The 16,403-nt window shown below is 39.5% G+C and overlaps 3 protein-coding genes across 4 annotated transcripts; 1 reads left to right on the plus strand and 2 right to left on the minus strand.

The window, feature by feature from the left end:
- Positions 1-1,093: 1,093 nt before the first annotated feature.
- LOC107827227 (uncharacterized) lies at positions 1,094-2,353 on the minus strand. The gene has a single exon (XM_016654328.2). The coding sequence runs from the start codon at positions 2,351-2,353 to the stop codon at positions 1,094-1,096; it is 1,260 nt and encodes a 419-aa protein (XP_016509814.2).
- Positions 2,354-4,425: 2,072 nt separating this feature from the next.
- LOC107827246 (uncharacterized) lies at positions 4,426-7,172 on the plus strand. Of its 2 annotated transcripts, none has more exons than XM_016654347.2 (2): positions 4,426-4,585; positions 5,824-7,172. In XM_016654347.2, the coding sequence occupies exon 2, from the start codon at positions 5,860-5,862 to the stop codon at positions 7,009-7,011; it is 1,152 nt and encodes a 383-aa protein (XP_016509833.1). In that variant the 5' UTR covers positions 4,426-4,585; positions 5,824-5,859; the 3' UTR covers positions 7,012-7,172. The 2 variants fall into 2 exon arrangements, with proteins under 2 accessions (XP_016509833.1, XP_016509839.1); XM_016654353.2 differs by having other exon boundaries at positions 5,829-7,172.
- A 415-nt stretch (positions 7,173-7,587) lies between these two features.
- Positions 7,588-10,495, minus strand: LOC107827237 (wall-associated receptor kinase 2-like). The gene is made up of 3 exons (XM_075233803.1): positions 9,295-10,495; positions 9,048-9,176; positions 7,588-8,889 (listed from the first exon to the last, which is right to left on the minus strand). The coding sequence occupies exons 1-3, from the start codon at positions 10,292-10,294 to the stop codon at positions 7,688-7,690; spliced, it is 2,331 nt and encodes a 776-aa protein (XP_075089904.1). The 5' UTR covers positions 10,295-10,495; the 3' UTR covers positions 7,588-7,687.
- Positions 10,496-16,403: the final 5,908 nt, after the last annotated feature.

Here is a 16,403-nt window from a genome sequence, read left to right on the forward strand (position 1 = left end):
CCTTTGGACTTGATTTTTCGTAGTCAGGAGCTCTGGTATCCCTTCAATAGCTTTGATTTGGTCCGAGTTAACCTCGATCCCTCGTTGTGACACTAAGAAGCCCACCAACTTCCTAGAGGATACGCCAAACGCGTATTTCTCCGGATTTAGTTTCATTTCCTTTAAATGGTCGATATGGTCCTCTGCTCTTATGGACTTGATCAGCATGTCGTTGATATACTTCCATGGTCTTGCCAAGCTGATCTTTGAACATCTTCGTGACCAACTTTTGATATGTAGCCCCCGCGTTCTTCAGCCCAAATGGCATGACCCTATAACAATACGTTTCTTGGTGGGTGATGAACATGGTTTTCTCCTGGTCCTATTCTTCCATAAGTATCTGGTTATAGCTTGAGTACGCGTCCAAGAAACTCAATAACTCGTGCCCTGTCATTGCGTCAATAAGTTGGTCGATATGTGGTAACTAGAACGAATCCTTTGGGCTTGCTTTGTTCAAGTCCTTGAAATCCACGTACATTCACCATTTTCCATTTTTCTCTTTGACCATCACTATGTTGGCGATCCATTTAGGGTACTTTGACTCCCTGATAGAGCCATTTTCTAATAATTTCTCCACCTCTTTGCGAACGACATTATTGATAGCGGAGTTTAATTTATGCCTGACCTACCTTACTAGGGGGTAGAATGGGTCATCATTTAATTTGTGTGTGGCGATATCCATGGGGATGCCCAGTATGTCTGCATGGCTGAAGGCAAACAAATCTGCATTAACTATCAAGAATTGACTGAATTTACCTAGTTCTCGGAGTTTGCAACCGATGTGGGCCTTTTTCCTACAGTCATTGGGGTCTAATTTAATGGGGTCGAGGTCTTCTATGGTTGTATCCGCATCTTCTATCATTTCGGGATCCATGATGACGTCCGTAGTCTTTTTTTGTGTTGTCCTTAGCCCTACTGATTGTTATGCCTCTTTTTCCTTGTCTTCTTTCTATTGGGTTGTTGTGTTGTCCAAATCAATACGGTAGCACTCCTGGGATGTATGTTGTTCTCCACATATTCTGAATATCCCCCAAGGTGTAAGGAATTTGATTACTTAGTATAGGCTGGAGGGGATAGCTCTTATGGGATGTATCCATGGTCGTCCTACTATGGCGTTGTACGTGGTGGCCTGGTCCATGATGTGTAATGTCGTCTCCAGCGTCATGCCGCCAGCCAATACGGGGAGTGTAATTTCTCCCGATGTCCGCTCAACTGCATTATTAAAATCGATAAGCGTGATGTAGCGCGGCACTATCTTGTCCTTGAGTCTAATTTGGGTGAGGAATCGGGGATGGATAATACATGCTCCACTTCCATCGTCCACCATGATGTGTTTGACATCAGTATCTAAAGTGCGCAAAGTAATGACAAGGGCATCATTATGAGGGTAAGTCAAACCGTCAGCATCTGACTCGTCGAAGATGATACTTTCTTCGAGTCTGTCGTACCGTTCACGGGTGATAGATCGCTTGTGAGTGGTGGTGAATTTAATACCGTTGATAGAGGCGTCATCGCTGCCGCCGATGATCGTGTTGATAGTACGAGCTGGTGATGGCGGCATCGCCGAACCTTGGTTTTCATGTCCTCTAGCGAAGTTTTTTCTCCCCTTGTCGCTTAACAGCTCTTTGAGGTGTCCCTTCCACAACATGTTCACAACTTCTTGCCTGAGGGTGATGTAATCTTCTATTTTGTGCCCACGTTCCTGGTGGAACTCGCATAAGACGTCGGATTTTCTGGTGCTCGGATCGGACCTCATCTTTGGCGGCCACTTTACCTTCGTTTCGAGTTTCTCCAGAGCACAGACTATTTCTATAGGTGATACGCAAAAATTGTGAGCAAATAATAAAGGGGGCATCCTCTCTCGTTCCAGTGAATCCATGTCCTCGACATGGATAGGCCTTCTTCGTAGCGTAGGGAAGGGGGGCGTGGCCCCTGACATATTGTTGGTTTCGTTCCCTGTTGGGTGGTGAGACCGGGTGATCCTTACTGATATTGTCTCTTCATTCTTTTCTGTACCCGGCTTGTACTGAGATGAGACGATAGGTTGGTCGTTGGGGCCGTCCTCATCTTCTTGGACTTCAGCACAGTAAGCATTGTGGATCCTGTCCCAAGTGGTTGGGGGATATTTTATCAATCGACTCAACAGTTTTCTTGTTGCTCTCGAACTATCTCTACTTAACCCGTTCTGAAAGGCCACGACCGCTATCCCCTCGGACACTTTCGGCAGATTCATCCTTACCCTATTTAATTGGGTGAGGAAATCCCTCAGTCCTTCTCCCATGGACTGCTTGATGGCGAATATGTCATTTACCATTGTTTTGGCCTTCTTGGCTCCGGCATGTGTCGTTACGAACTTATCGGCCATTTCCTCAAAAGTTTCTATGAAGCGAGCTGGTAGGTGTGAGTACCATGTTAATGCCCCTCCCATAAAGGTTTCACCAAACTTCTTCAGCAATATAAAGGACACTTGTTCCTTGGTGAGGTCATTGCATTTCACGGCAGTGATGTAATGAATCACATGATCTTCGAGATCGGTCGTTCTGTCGTATATCCTGAGGTATGGCGGCGTTTTGAAGGTCTTTGGTATGGCATGCGAGGCTGCTTCTTTGCTGTACTGCTATTCTATGAACCTGCGACGTCCCTCTTTGGAAAAAGCTTAGGAGCGCCTGGTATCTTGTCGAATCGTTCTTGATGTTCTTTCATTTGGTCCGTGAGTGCTTTATTTTCATTCTCCATTTCCTCCATCCTCTTTAGAACAATGTCGAGGGCGCTATCACCTGTACTGTTAGTAATATTGTGAGTTATACCTAGTGTTGGAGGGTCTAGTCAGTTGCTTTGTTCGTCTGCTCGTTGTAATGTGCATGCTCTTGCGGTCTCTGTAGTTGTGCCTGGAGTGGGCTTGTTGAGCACGCTTACTAGCGTATCGGTCAGCCATGCTTCGAGGAGTTTTTTCATGGCCGGTGGCATCCCTTCTTCTGTGGACGTGGAGGCCCTTTTCCATTGGGTTTTGTCATACTACAATGGGGAGGAGGCGACCTCTCGCGCCTAAGGGAGGCAGTGGGCGTCATGTCCTCGCCTGGTGTTTCACAGCTCTCGTTGATAGCATTCATGAGGTTGCTAGGAAAATCACCTGTTACTTATAGTCATTTTTCCTTGGTTACCTGCCATGTAGGTATTTGTACGTGCAAAGAAAGCTGCTGATCTAAAGGAGACTAAAAAATTAACTGTAGACCGGGGGAATCTTGGGGTTTGTAAGGTTAGTGACTCACGTTAGTTATAGATCTAAAGGAAACTAAAAAATTTAACTATGAAATTCCCACAGACGGCGCCAAACTGTTTGACAAAACATTATTATTTTTAGCTCAACCAATTAGATTTATATAATGAAGAGTTAATCTTACTTAAATATAATATCCAAAAGATAAAGCTACGTGTGTCAAGACCAGACAACTAGTATATTCTCCCCGGATGGTAGTAAATATGAGCAATGATAGTAATATTCAATGATTCAAAAAAATAGAATATGACATTAAATAGTAATAAATAGCAATAAATGGTATTTAGGTAAATAAAATGTGTGAGTCATCCGAAAATGGATGAGATTAGTGGTTATTCTTTTTGACAATGATGAATGATTGATAAGCCTTTGAATACTTGGGTCATTCTTGGATCTGGGGGAAATGCGAGACAAGAATCTTGAAAAATGGTTATTTTTATGTCTGTGCGATAAGATCGGATTCTCTCTTATAAAGTCAATATGTTCTTTACAAATGAATATCCCATGGCCCCTATCATTGTGTCTCTTTCTATTTATAGGGAACATATTCCTAGAAACCCTAATAGTACAAACGCAGAGAATATCCATTAGAATATTTTCTTTAATGTCCTATCTTGAAACTAGCCGTTATAACCCTGTCAAGGGTATTTGACCTCGACCTCGTTCTTTGATGACTCCTCGATCTTAATCCTTGCAGACTCTTTGACCGCAGCCTTCATTGTTCCTTGAACCACTTCAAATACCATTTGTGTTATGGTATTTGACTGGACATAAAATTTAAAATAAAAAAAAATACTTTTGAAATATATGATCTAGAATAAACTAGACCATAAGTATATACACTTTGCCAATACATATATTAGAAAGTCAGAATACAACACTTCGCCAGGCTAAAAATGTAGCTGTCAGATCGATGATATGTTTATAATCAAAGAAGAAATATATATGTGGTATCAAACTGAAAAGAAAAAAGTGAAATAATAGAAACTCTGGAGGGCGAAGTAAGAATGCAAACAACATATGGGGTTAAAATAAAAAAGAAAGAAAGAACAGAAAAAAAGAAAGAAAGAAAAGAACTAGTGTCAAATTAAAGACAACCTCAAACTTTCACCCACAAGACCCTTTTTATTCTGTCTTGTTGTGTAATAGAACTGTTGCTGCCTACACGAAGAGCTATGCAGATATTTTGCTTTTCGATAGCTTCCTTTTCTTCCTTACTTCAATTCTAATTTCTAAGTGTTCCAAGTGAGTGTTGTTAGTTCATCGCAGGTACTTGCCAAAATCACATCTCTCTCCCTCTGGTTTTCTCCTCTTACGGTTTGGTTCTAGCATTTCATCTACCCTTTTTTTAAAGTTGAAAGATTTAGATTTTTACGGCGTAAATATGATTTTGGTTCTTTTCTGCGGAGAATTTGGTATTTGGGGTTCATTATAATTGAGTTCTACACTTTTCATTCGCTGATGATTTTTATTTTAATTTGCCCCTCATGATTGCTTTAAGTTCTTAAAGCAATAGATTTGGCCAATTTTGGACTGGAATGCCTTTGGAAATCTTTGAAGAGGATCAAGCTTCACTAATGACTTTTTATGCTCGATATTAGCAGTTATTTTAAAGTGTTTCAAAAGACTTTATCTTGGGAAGTGAAAGATGTCTGAATGTGAGTACTATAAGAATGCAGACATATATATTAATGATTTCAGCAACCAAAAAGACAAGAAAAATAGGAGTTTAACTATGCATGCGTTCTGGTTTAAATATTTTGTCTATCCAATCAAACATAAAATGAATCACATCCCTAAGATAGTTTGCTCATTTATGCACTGAGTTTGACAAATACATTATTATAGAAGATAATTCTGGGATACCATTTTTTGCCCTGTAAGCTTGATTTCCGTTGTCTCAAGCTACTTGAACTCTCCTTTTAACTGACTTGACTTTTTCATGTTAGATGCTCTTATTGCACTGTATGCTTTACTTCAGCATCTGCTGGTTTTTTCCTTGTGTTTATACACTATTCTCATAATGCAGCCCAGATGAGAATTAAAAGCTCATATTTGAATATGAGTGGGTTGATACTTCCGGCATCTAAGGACTTTTTGTTCTAATTGCTGGATGTAGATGACATTTTTTTGTTGCTGATGACATATTTTGAAACTTGTAGCTGATGCAGCCTTTGCTGCATGGCTGTCGAGCAAACCATCTCACAATTTTGTGTTCATATTTTAATAAGATTTCACCGTGCACGCATTTCCTTAATTCTTTTGTGCTTTTTCTCTAATTCGTTAATGCGTTAAATGTTCTTGATCTCATTAAGAAGGGAAGGTTCTCTTATTGCCATACTTCCTTGTTCTAGTCTGGATGTTCCTTGAATATGGTATTCTTATCGAAATGCATCTGTAACTGATGAGGAATCTGTCTCTTTTGTGTCCTTTATAGTTATTATAGCGTATCTTGTGCCTGTTGATCAAGAGTTTCACCTCATATCTTGCTTATCTTCCTTTAATAGTTTAGTTGCAGACGCTTTAGCAGCCCAGGGAAAACGATGGTTGTAGCTGTTGGTGCTCCTCCCTTTGTTTTTCTACCTTCATCACCGTTTGCTGCATCGAGGAACTTAAAGAAGCAACATAACACCATCTTCAATTTGAACATTGGTCTTCAAAGTAGTCATACCGAGCACAGGTGTATCACTATTAGCTGCATCAAATGCTCTGCCTCCTTCACCTCCGCCATTGTTTCAAAAGAGGAAGAACCATTACCGCTTGAGGTGAACGAGATTAAGACAGTATGCAAAACATGGGTATGGAGAGATTACAACATAAACTACTTGGTTTATCAAGCACGCAACGAAAACACTTCTCATCCTTCTCTACTCCTAGTTCATGGTTTTGGTGCCTCAGTCGCCCACTGGCGCCGGAACATTGCGATGCTCGCTCAAAACTACACAGTGTATGCTATTGACCTCCTTGGCTTTGGTGCTTCTGACAAACCAGTAGGATATGAATATAACATGGAATCTTGGGCTCAGTTAATATTGGATTTTGCGAATGAAATTATTCAAAGACCAACTGTATTGGTAGGGAACTCTGTTGGAAGCCTTGCTTGCGTAATAGCTGCTGCAGATCCTTCCCAAACATCCATTCAAGGGCTTGTTTTGTTGAACTGTGCTGGAGGCATGAATAACAAGGCAATTGTTGATGATTGGAGGATTAAGTTACTATTGCCCTTACTCTGGCTTGTTGATTTCTTATTGAACCAAAGATCAGTTGCTTCTGCAATCTTTAATCGGGTCAAACAAAGAGAAAATCTAAAGAATATCTTGTTGTCTGTTTATGGGAATAAGGAGTCTGTGGATGAAGATTTGGTGGAGATTATTAAGGGACCAGCAGATGATGAAGGCGCGCTCGATGCTTTTGTGTCCATTGTGACAGGTCCGCCGGGGCCAAATCCAGTGCAGTTGATCCCAAAAATTACACTCCCTATCCTTGTCTTATGGGGTGATCAAGATCCATTTACCCCAATTGATGGCCCTGTTGGTAAATACTTCTCATCCTTACCTTCTCAAAAACCAAATGTGAGTCTATTTCTTTTGGAAGGAGTCGGACATTGCCCTCACGATGACAGGCCTGATCTTGTCCATGAAAAGTTGCTTCCTTGGCTAAGCCAATTGGCAATGGTAGAAAACGTTGTAATATGATTATCCTAATCCCTCTGTTTGAATGAGATCAGAAGTGGATGTTATACTTAATTTTGTTTGATCTTCATGTACAGAGGATATTGATTTGTAAATCATGTTACAAAAGAATATGTGTTGTAGCAAATGTAAATACTGAAGTTTGTGGAATCTTGTTGTAGTTCACATTGGTAGCTGTCCATTATGTTTCTAAAAGGTTTTTCAATGTATAACCAATTCGGCATCCCATTTCGACATTGGTTATTATATATGAACTATGAAGCTATATATTCAGCACCACTTACCAATAGCCATGTGTGGAAGTTTGGACTCCGAAATCCTTTTACGAACTGTATATGTTATATGTTGTTTTTTTCCGTCATTTTTGAGCTGAAGGTCTATCATAAACATCCTCTCTACTTTTTCAGGATAGGGGTAAGTTCTGCGTACACACTACCCTCCCCATACTCCACTTTTGGGATTCCAATGGGGGGTTGTTGTTGTATGTTATCAGAAGGCTTTTAGCAAGCAACAACACAACTTTTTATTATCTTATTGCAATCATCATTAAATTCAACAATGCATTACCGCACACTTTCAAAGAGTTTTCGTCAATTACGTACCAAGGCAATTGAATAAATCACAAGAAATTAAACCACTACAAACATTTTTTCTCTAGTAATAGGGAATTTGCTATCAATTATGAGACTTTAGGTGATGAGTTTTCTTCTATTTGACTGTCTGATATATAGCTACTTGAGCTTTCACTTCTTAGAGACATGTTATCTTGAAAACTATTACCGCAAGTCACATCACTCCTTGTGCTTCTTAGTTGGTCAAGTACCGTTGCCACCTCTTTCATATATGGTCTTTCCCTTGAGTTAAACTTTAAGCATCTCTTGGCAAGCTTGGCTACAGCAATAATAATCTCCTCATTCACAAGTTCAACAATTTCAGGATCTACAATGTCAAGTATACGACCTTGTTTTAACGATGACTTGAAACGCATTACTAGACCTTGATCATAGTTATTTGTATCTAAAGAGACAGCTTTTAGGCTTGTTAAAAGCTCCGCCAAAACGACACCAAATGCATAGACATCACTTTTATCACTAAGCTGGCCTGATCGAAAGTATTCCGGGTCCAAATAACCAAATGTACCTCCAACTAGTGTCGTTAAGTGAGTCTTGTCGATGGGTACTAACCTTGAAATACCAAAATCAGATATTACAGCTCTAAAATTCTCGTCCAATAGTATGTTGCTTGATTTGATGTCTCTGTGGAAAATAGCACTAGAAGCACATGAGTGCAAGTAAGAAAGCGCCCCTGCAGCTTCTGCAGCAACTCGCAACCGATGCTCCCAAGATAGTCCTATTGCTGTTGATGTGGTTGAACAACTTGGACTAAAATTTCTATGAATATGAGATGCCAATGTGCCATTTGAGATATATTCATAAACTAAGAGAGGAACTTGAGTCTCTAAACAGCAGCCTAGAATTTTGACTATGTGTCTGTGACTTAATTGGGAGAGGATGAAAATTTCATTAATGAACTGATCAACCTGATTTTCATCCACTATGTTGGATTTCTTCACAGCCACAATACTTCCATCTGCTAACATTCCTTTATAGACAGTTCCAAGCCCTCCCCTACCTAGAATTCGACGTTCGTTAAAGTTGTCTGTTGCTTTTTCCAACTCCTCTTTTAGGAAAAGTTTCAACCCTGGCAAAGTATTACCATTACTACTTTGTCCACTTAAAGAGATCCGTTGTTCCAATAACAATCCGCCATTCCTCTTGAAAAACCTTTGTTTAGTTTTCCTCTCTTTTCTTTTTTGAAGTCGTCGATATAGCCCAAGACAAACAGCCAGTAGGATTATAGAACTACTAGCTGCTACAATACCTGTTTGTTTGCAGAACAAATTTTTTTTAATGAAAAGAACATGATTCATTCTGGAAATACTAGAATATGGTAGGAAACAGAATGAGGAATTACATCAATGAAAAAAAATGTGAACACTGAACTGTTTATATAGGAAATTTGAGGTGTAAGCTGAGTACCTATGTAGAGCTGTTTCCTGAGCATGCGTTTCTCGCTATTTGTCTCACAAAAGAAGCTTCCAGATGTATTAATGCACTGAGTATTATTTGGACAACGTTTTCCAATTGGACTTGCACACTCATTGATATCTCTAGGACAACAAAACAAAGAAAGCACTTGAGAAAAAATAACAAATACATGTTGGGTTTATTTCGCCATCTTTTTCTTCTCAGATAAATGAAACAAGGGATTTAGTTATTTTCAAACCTTTGCATCCATTTGGGAGGTAAGGATTGCCTTGATAACCAGGAGAACAACCGCATCTGTATCCGCCGGCTTCTCTGGCAAATTCATTGATACACTGACTATGCTTTCCACATGCATATTTTGGGCTTTTTATAGCATGGACACAACTGACATTCCCAATTACCCAATCCAGCGTCCATTCAGCTGCAAAATAGTAATCTTCTTTGCAGTTGGAGGTTGAATACTTACCTAGCAATTCAGTGAAGTTAGTAAAACCTTTGTCCACAAATAAGATATAGCTGCAATTGCTAGATGCCCATGATGTTTGCTGTGTATTCATTGTTTGTATTGTGGCTGTGAAACTTTTTGGTGCTTTTGAGAAAGCAGTTTCACAACAGCCATTTCTTCCCGTGCAATGCGTCGACGATGATGAAGTAGCTACTGTTCTGTAACTACCATTAGTACCATCATCTCTAATGTTGCAGAAAGACGCACATCCACTTACAATGTCTCTAGTATCTTCATCTTTGGCATAAGCAAACATATCACATCCAATTCCTACCAACTTATTCTTAGTTGGTGAAATACTATAATACGGATCGTCATTAGATCCATATCCACTTTTGTCCCCATATACATTTTGACCAGAGGATCTGTTGTAAGGAACAGGTACGGAATTCACTAGAGTCTTGATATAGTTCATTGAAATATGGGATACAGATTCATTAAGCCAAGGCAGGTAAGCAATCTTGTTGTCGTTGCACATAATTTCAAATGGCTTGTCAAAGTAACACTTTCTCCCTATTCGAAATGGATAAGGAATGGTCAAGTTGCCACATCTTTCTACGCAGTGAGGCTTCGCTAACACTGATGTTAAAGCTGATGAAACTTGATTTTCTTGAAAAAACAGCACAAAAAGATAGAATGGCCAAATTGGAATGTACTGCATCTGCTTCTTTACCAATTGCATATTAATTCCCACGTCTTTGTTTGTACAAATATTGCCTTTTGGTCGAAACATCTCTTAGAATGGTACAAATTAAGCTAAGCACCAGCTTCTATTGATTCCTGGTTTATAGACCTGAGGTTATTACTTATTGAGCAATTACTAATACCAGTTTATAGTTTTTTTTGGGTTAGGAAGTAAAGCTACTAAAAGCTTCAGCACAAAGCAGCAGCCCACATCCACAAACTAAAAGAGAAAAAGGAGAATAAAAAGGAGATATATACGAGACTTTACGGGCTAGAAACCATGATGTTTCAGCCACCATTAATTTTGCTTTGCTGTTGTTTATTCTGTTGCGGAAGCTGAATATATAGAGAATGACTAAATCACAACTATTATAACTAAAGGTAACTAATAATGAGACAATAATAAAAAGAATACCAGAAATTAACGAGGTTCGGCAAAATTTGATTTTTGCCTAGCCCTCGTACACAATCAACTCAAACTTTATTTCACTCCAAAAAATACAAGTGAAATACTACAAGAGAAAGAAGATTTAAATGTCTTAGCAGATAAAAAAACAAGTGAGAGATGTTTTACAAATGAACAAAACCCTTGTTATTTATAGAAGGGAAATGACCTTAATAATATCATGCATGACATTACATTAAGTGTGATCATGCAATGTAAATGCATGAAAAATGCATCTACCAATTTCTTCCTAAAAGGAGATTTTAAATGTTTACACTAGTTCACATTAATCTTGTCAAATTCAACAAATCTTCATCTTGGCAAGATTTTACTTTTTCAATTTTCTCTCACTGATAAATTTTGCTTGTGTCTTCAACTTCAATCTTCAAAGTTCAACAATGTTGATCAAGTTCAAACAATGTCGAAACTTGATCGCAGTCACTACTTTTATTATCATATCAGCACGGTTGTCTGTAGTCCGAATTTTCTGTACCGTAACTCCACCTTCTTCTATAATATCTCGTACAAAGTGATATCGAACTTCCAACTAACTGGTGTATTTGTAAAAGTGAAAACATAACCAGTAGTTGATCTACGCTTGTCCAAATCACCCGCATAATCCGAGTCACAATATCCAATCAGATGCTCACTATCTTCCTGCTCAAAAATCAATCCAACATCTACAGTATTATGAATATACCGTATAATCCATTTCACAGCTTGCCAATGCTCCTTTCCTGGATCATGCATATACCTGCTTACAACTCTGATAGCATTTGAAATATCAGGTCTTGTGTAAACCATTGCATACATCAAGCTACCAACGGCATTCGCATATGGCACTCTTGACATATACTCACGTTCAACTTTATTTTTCGGCGACATAGCAGCACTAAGCTTAAAGTGAAGAGCAAGAGGAGTGCTAACCGACTTCGTGTTCTCATTCATGCCAAATCGATCTATTACTCCCTTCAAGTATTCTTTCTGAGATAGATAGAGTTTCTTTGAATGTCTATCTCTTTTTATCTCTATGCCAAGAATTTTCTTCGCCTCACCCAAATCCTTCATCTCAAACTCCTTTCTTAGTTGAATCTTCAACTTCTTATTTCCTCTTGACTTTTGGAAGCTATCAACATATCATCAACGTATAGGAGAAGAAATATGAAGAATCCGTCTTCAAGCTTGTGCAAATACACACAATGATCGTATTTGCTTCTTTTGTACTTCTGCCGCAACATAAACTTGTCAAATCATTTTTACCATTGTCTAGAAGATTGTTTCAATCCGTACAACGATTTTCAAGTTTGCACACCATATTTTCCTTTTCAACAACTTTGAATCTTTCTAGCTGAGTCATATTAATTTCTTCTTCCAAGTCTCCATGTAAAAATGCAGTTTTTACATCTAACTGAACTAGGTCCAAATTCAATTGTGCTACAAAATCCAACAAAACTCTAATGGAGAAGTGTTTTCCGACTGGAGAAAACATATCATTGTAATCAATTACCTCCTTTTGAGCGTACCCTTTGGCCACCAATCTTGCTCTGTAACGAACATCTTCTTGGTTAGGAAATCCTTCTTTCTTTGCAAAAATATCCATTTGCACCCAATTGCTTTCTTGTCCTTCGGGAGATTGGCCAATTTTCATGTGCAATTCTGATGAAGGGACTGTATTTCTTCATTCATGGCAATCCTCTACTTATCTTCTTCGAAACTTTGGACTGACTTTATAAGTGGTAGGAACACCATCATCTACAATTGAGGTTGTACAAGCCACCGTCTCTATGAGACGAACATGTTTCTTTATTGTTCTTTTTGGCTTGCTAGTTGCTATTGATTCAAGTTGTTGTTGTTGGGGTTCCTGATTGGAATTACCCCTTCCACTGACTCTTCTTCGAGGGGAAAATCTTCTATTGTTTCTTCGTTGTCTCCCTGTTTTGGGAGAATTAATTTTTCCTCAAACTCTACCTGCTTTGAAGCACCATCGGTTTGTTTGACACCTTCAACTATCACCTTATCTGTTATGGAAGATCTATCAAAGGTAACAACTCTGCTGAATATAATTTTTATTGTTTTGGACACCATAATCGGTATCATTTGACTCCAAAAGTAATCCCCATAAATATAGCTTTCTTTGCTCTCGGATCCAATTTTGACTCTTTCACATGATAGAATGCAATTGAGCCAATATATGCAAAAAATTAAAATCTTTAGTAGGTTTTCCATACCATTTTTTAAATGGTGTCTTGTCTCAAATAGCGGCAGATGGTAGACAATTAATGAGGTGTCATGCATATGTTATTGCCTCAGCCCAAAACTCTTTGCCCAAGCCAGCATTGGACAACATACACTGAACCTTCTCCAGCAAAGTCCGGTTCATGCGTTCTGCCACTCCATTCTGCTGTGGTTTATTTATGAGGTTGAAATATTTCAAAATGCCATCATCTTCACAAATTTTATTTTAAAGATCATTTTTGTATTCTCCATCGTTATATGTGCGGAAACACTTTATCTTTCTGCTTGTTTGAGTCTCCATCATCGCCTTCCATTTGAGAAAAATTTCCAGTACCTCATCTTTGGTTTTCATAGTATACACCAACACTCTCCGGGAAAATTTATCAATAAAGGTTACAAAATAGTATTTTCCACCTAAAGAAGGTGTTTTGGAAGCACCCAAAATATCAGAGTGAACATAATCCAAAATACCTTTAGTATTATGGATAGTTGTTCCAAATTTAACCCTTCTCTGTTTCCCCTTGACACAATGCTCACAAAATTCCAAATTGCATGTCTTTACTCCTTTTAACAATCTTTGATCTGATAAATATTTCAAGGATTTTCATCCAGCATGTCCCAAGCGCATGTGCCATAGCTTGGTTGCTTCTGCCTCCTTGTCATCACTAGATGTCACTGTTGTTGTCCCAATAACTGTACTAACATGATAGTGGTACATGTTATCATTTTTTCGAATTCCCTTCATTACCACTAGTGCACCAGAGCATATTCTCATTACCCCATTTTCTGTAATGACTCAGAGCCCCTTTGACTCTAAGGCTCCTATAGAAATGAGATTTTTTTTCAATTCCGGTACGTATCGAACATCTGTTAATGTTCTCATCCATCCATCATGGTTCCTTAATTGGATTGAACCAATACCATATGCGGTAAGAGGATTGTTATTTACGGTGTGAATAACTCCATATACTCCTTCTTGAAAATCAACGAACCAGTCCTTGTTAGCTCCTGCTCGGACTTCTGCAGGGGTCAGTTTTGAAATGTAAATGAATATGAAAGGGTCGTACCTTAGCAGTAGTATCGTTTTAGATGTGACACATTCTAATTGCATGGCAGCTGTTTGCCGTTTATAATGTCGAGCCTGTATGATCCCTTTCTGACGTTCTCGAGAACCTGATATGGTCCTTCCCAATTTGGTCCTAGTTTTCTTTCATTCGGACTTCGGATATTGATGGTGACCTTCCTTAGTACTAAGTCCTCGGGCTTGAAATGGCAGAGCTTGGTTCTTCGATTATAATATCGTTCGATTCGTTGCTTTTGGGCGGCCAATTAGACGAGAGCAGCTTCTTGTCTTTTGTCTGATAATTCGAGGCTAGTGTTCATAGCCTTGTTATTTGATTCTTCCGTAGTGTATCGAAATCTGGTACTGGGTTCGCCGACTTCGACTGGTATCAATGCTTCAGACCCATATACTAAGGAGAATGGGGTCTCCCCCATACTGGATTTCGACGTCGTTCGATATGCCCAAAGGACTTCGGGTAGGATTTCTCTCCACTTTCCTTTAGCGTCATTCAGCCTCTTCTTTAGGTTCTGAATGATGGTTTTATTTGTTGATTCGGCCTGTCCGTTCCCACTGGGGTGATACGGTCTTGATAATATCCTTCTTATTCTGTGGTCTTCGAAGAATTTTATCACTTTGCTGCCCATAAATTATTTCCCATTGTCACATACTATTTCGGCGGGTATCCCGAATCGGCATATGATATGATCCCAGATAAAGTCTATAACTTCTTTCTTTCTTACTTTCTCGAACACCTGTGCTTCAACCCATTTAGAGAAATAGTCAGTCATAAATAAGATTAATTTTGCTTTACCTGGGGTCAATGGCAGAGGGCCGACGATATCCATTCCCCATTTCTTGAATAGCCATGGGGATAGGACCGAGTGAAGTTGCTCTCCGGGTTGATGGATCATTGGTGCAAACCTTTGACATTTGTCACATTTTCGAACAAATTCCTTCGCATCTTTGCCCATATCGATCCAATAATACCCTGCCCTCATTATTTTTCGGACTAATGGATCGGCACCGGAGTGATTCCCACAAGTGCCTTCATGCACCTCGCGTAAGATGTAATCGGTGTCTTCTGGTCCCAAGCATACTGCCAATGGTCCATCGAATGTCCTTCGGTATAACGTTCCATCTGAAGCCATCGTGAATCAAGCAACTTTAGTCCGTAGGGCTCTTGAATCTTTAGGTTCTGATGGGAGCTTTCCGTCCTTTAAGTATTCAATATACTTATTTCTGCAATCCCAGGTTAAGCTTGTAGAATTTATCTCGGCGTGACCTTCTTCGATCGCAGATCTCGAGAGTTGAATGACAGTCCCCGAGCTCAAGTCACCTTCCTCGACCGATGATCCCAAATTCGCAAGTGCATCAGCCTCATTGTTTTGCTCTCGTGGAACGTGCTGTAAAGTCCATTGTTTGAAATGATGCAAAGTGACATGTAGTTTATCCAAACACCTTTGCATTCTATCCTCTCTAACTTCGAAGGTTTTGTTTACTTGACTTACCACCAACAGAGAGTCACATTTGGCTTCGATGACTTCAGCTCCTAAGTTTTTAGCTAGCTCGAGACCTGCAATCATGACCTCATACTCGGCCTCGTTGTTAGTCAACCTAGTAGTTTTAATAGATTGCCTAATGGTGTTACCTGTGGGTGGCTTTAAAACTATGGCCAACCCGGACCCTTTTACGTTCGAGGCTCCGTCCGTAAAAAGGGTCCATACCCTCGTACTCGATTTCAGCAGGAATTCTTTTTTCACTTCGGGTATGGGGGTTGGCGTGAAATCGGCCACGAAGTCTGCTAAAATTTGAGACTTGATGGCCGTACGGGGTTGATATTCGATATCATACCCACTGAGTTCGATGGCCCATTTTGCCAATCGGCCCGATAGTTCGAGTTTGTGCAAAATATTACGAAGTGGGTAAGTTGTTAATATGCATATAGGGTGACATTGAAAGTATGGTCGTAACTTTATAGAGGTGCTTATCAGTGCAAGTGCCAATTTTTCTAGGTGTGGATATCTAGCTTCTGATTCTCCTAAGGTTCGACTTATATAATAAATGGGAAATTGCGTACCTTGCTCTTCTCGAACTAGGACACCGCTTACTGTGATTTCTGATACTGCCAAGTATAAGCAAAGTTTTTTGTCTGCTTTCAGAGCGTGAAGTAGTGGTGGGCTCGACAGATATTATTTCAGATCCTTCAATTCCTGTTGGCATTTCGGGGTCCAAGCGAAATTGTTCTTCTTTTTGAGTAGGGAGAAAAGTTTGTGGCTTCGATCTGATGATCTCGAAATGAATAGGCCTAGGGCCGCAATTCATCCCGTTAGCCTTTGTACAGCTTTTACGCTATCCCACAATGGTGATGTCTTCGATGACCTTGATTTTATCGGGGTTAATCTCGATTCCCCGATT

Source organism: Nicotiana tabacum, chromosome 17, assembly GCF_000715075.1.
Source record: "Nicotiana tabacum cultivar K326 chromosome 17, ASM71507v2, whole genome shotgun sequence".
NCBI lineage: Eukaryota > Viridiplantae > Streptophyta > Magnoliopsida > Solanales > Solanaceae > Nicotiana > Nicotiana tabacum.

Coding starts and splice junctions, on each gene's coding strand:
- LOC107827237 (XM_075233803.1), bottom strand. CDS start 10,294: ATGTTTCGACCAAAAGGCAATATTTGTACAAACAAAGACGTGGGAATT. Junction 9,177..9,294: donor CCTCCCAAATGGATGCAAAG/GTTTGAAAATAA, acceptor GTTGTCCTAGAG/ATATCAATGAGTGTGCAAGT. Junction 8,890..9,047: donor CAGGAAACAGCTCTACATAG/GTACTCAGCTTA, acceptor GCAAACAAACAG/GTATTGTAGCAGCTAGTAGT.
- LOC107827227 (XM_016654328.2), bottom strand. CDS start 2,353: ATGGTAAATGACATATTCGCCATCAAGCAGTCCATGGGAGAAGGACTG.
- LOC107827246 (XM_016654347.2), top strand. CDS start 5,860: ATGGTTGTAGCTGTTGGTGCTCCTCCCTTTGTTTTTCTACCTTCATCA.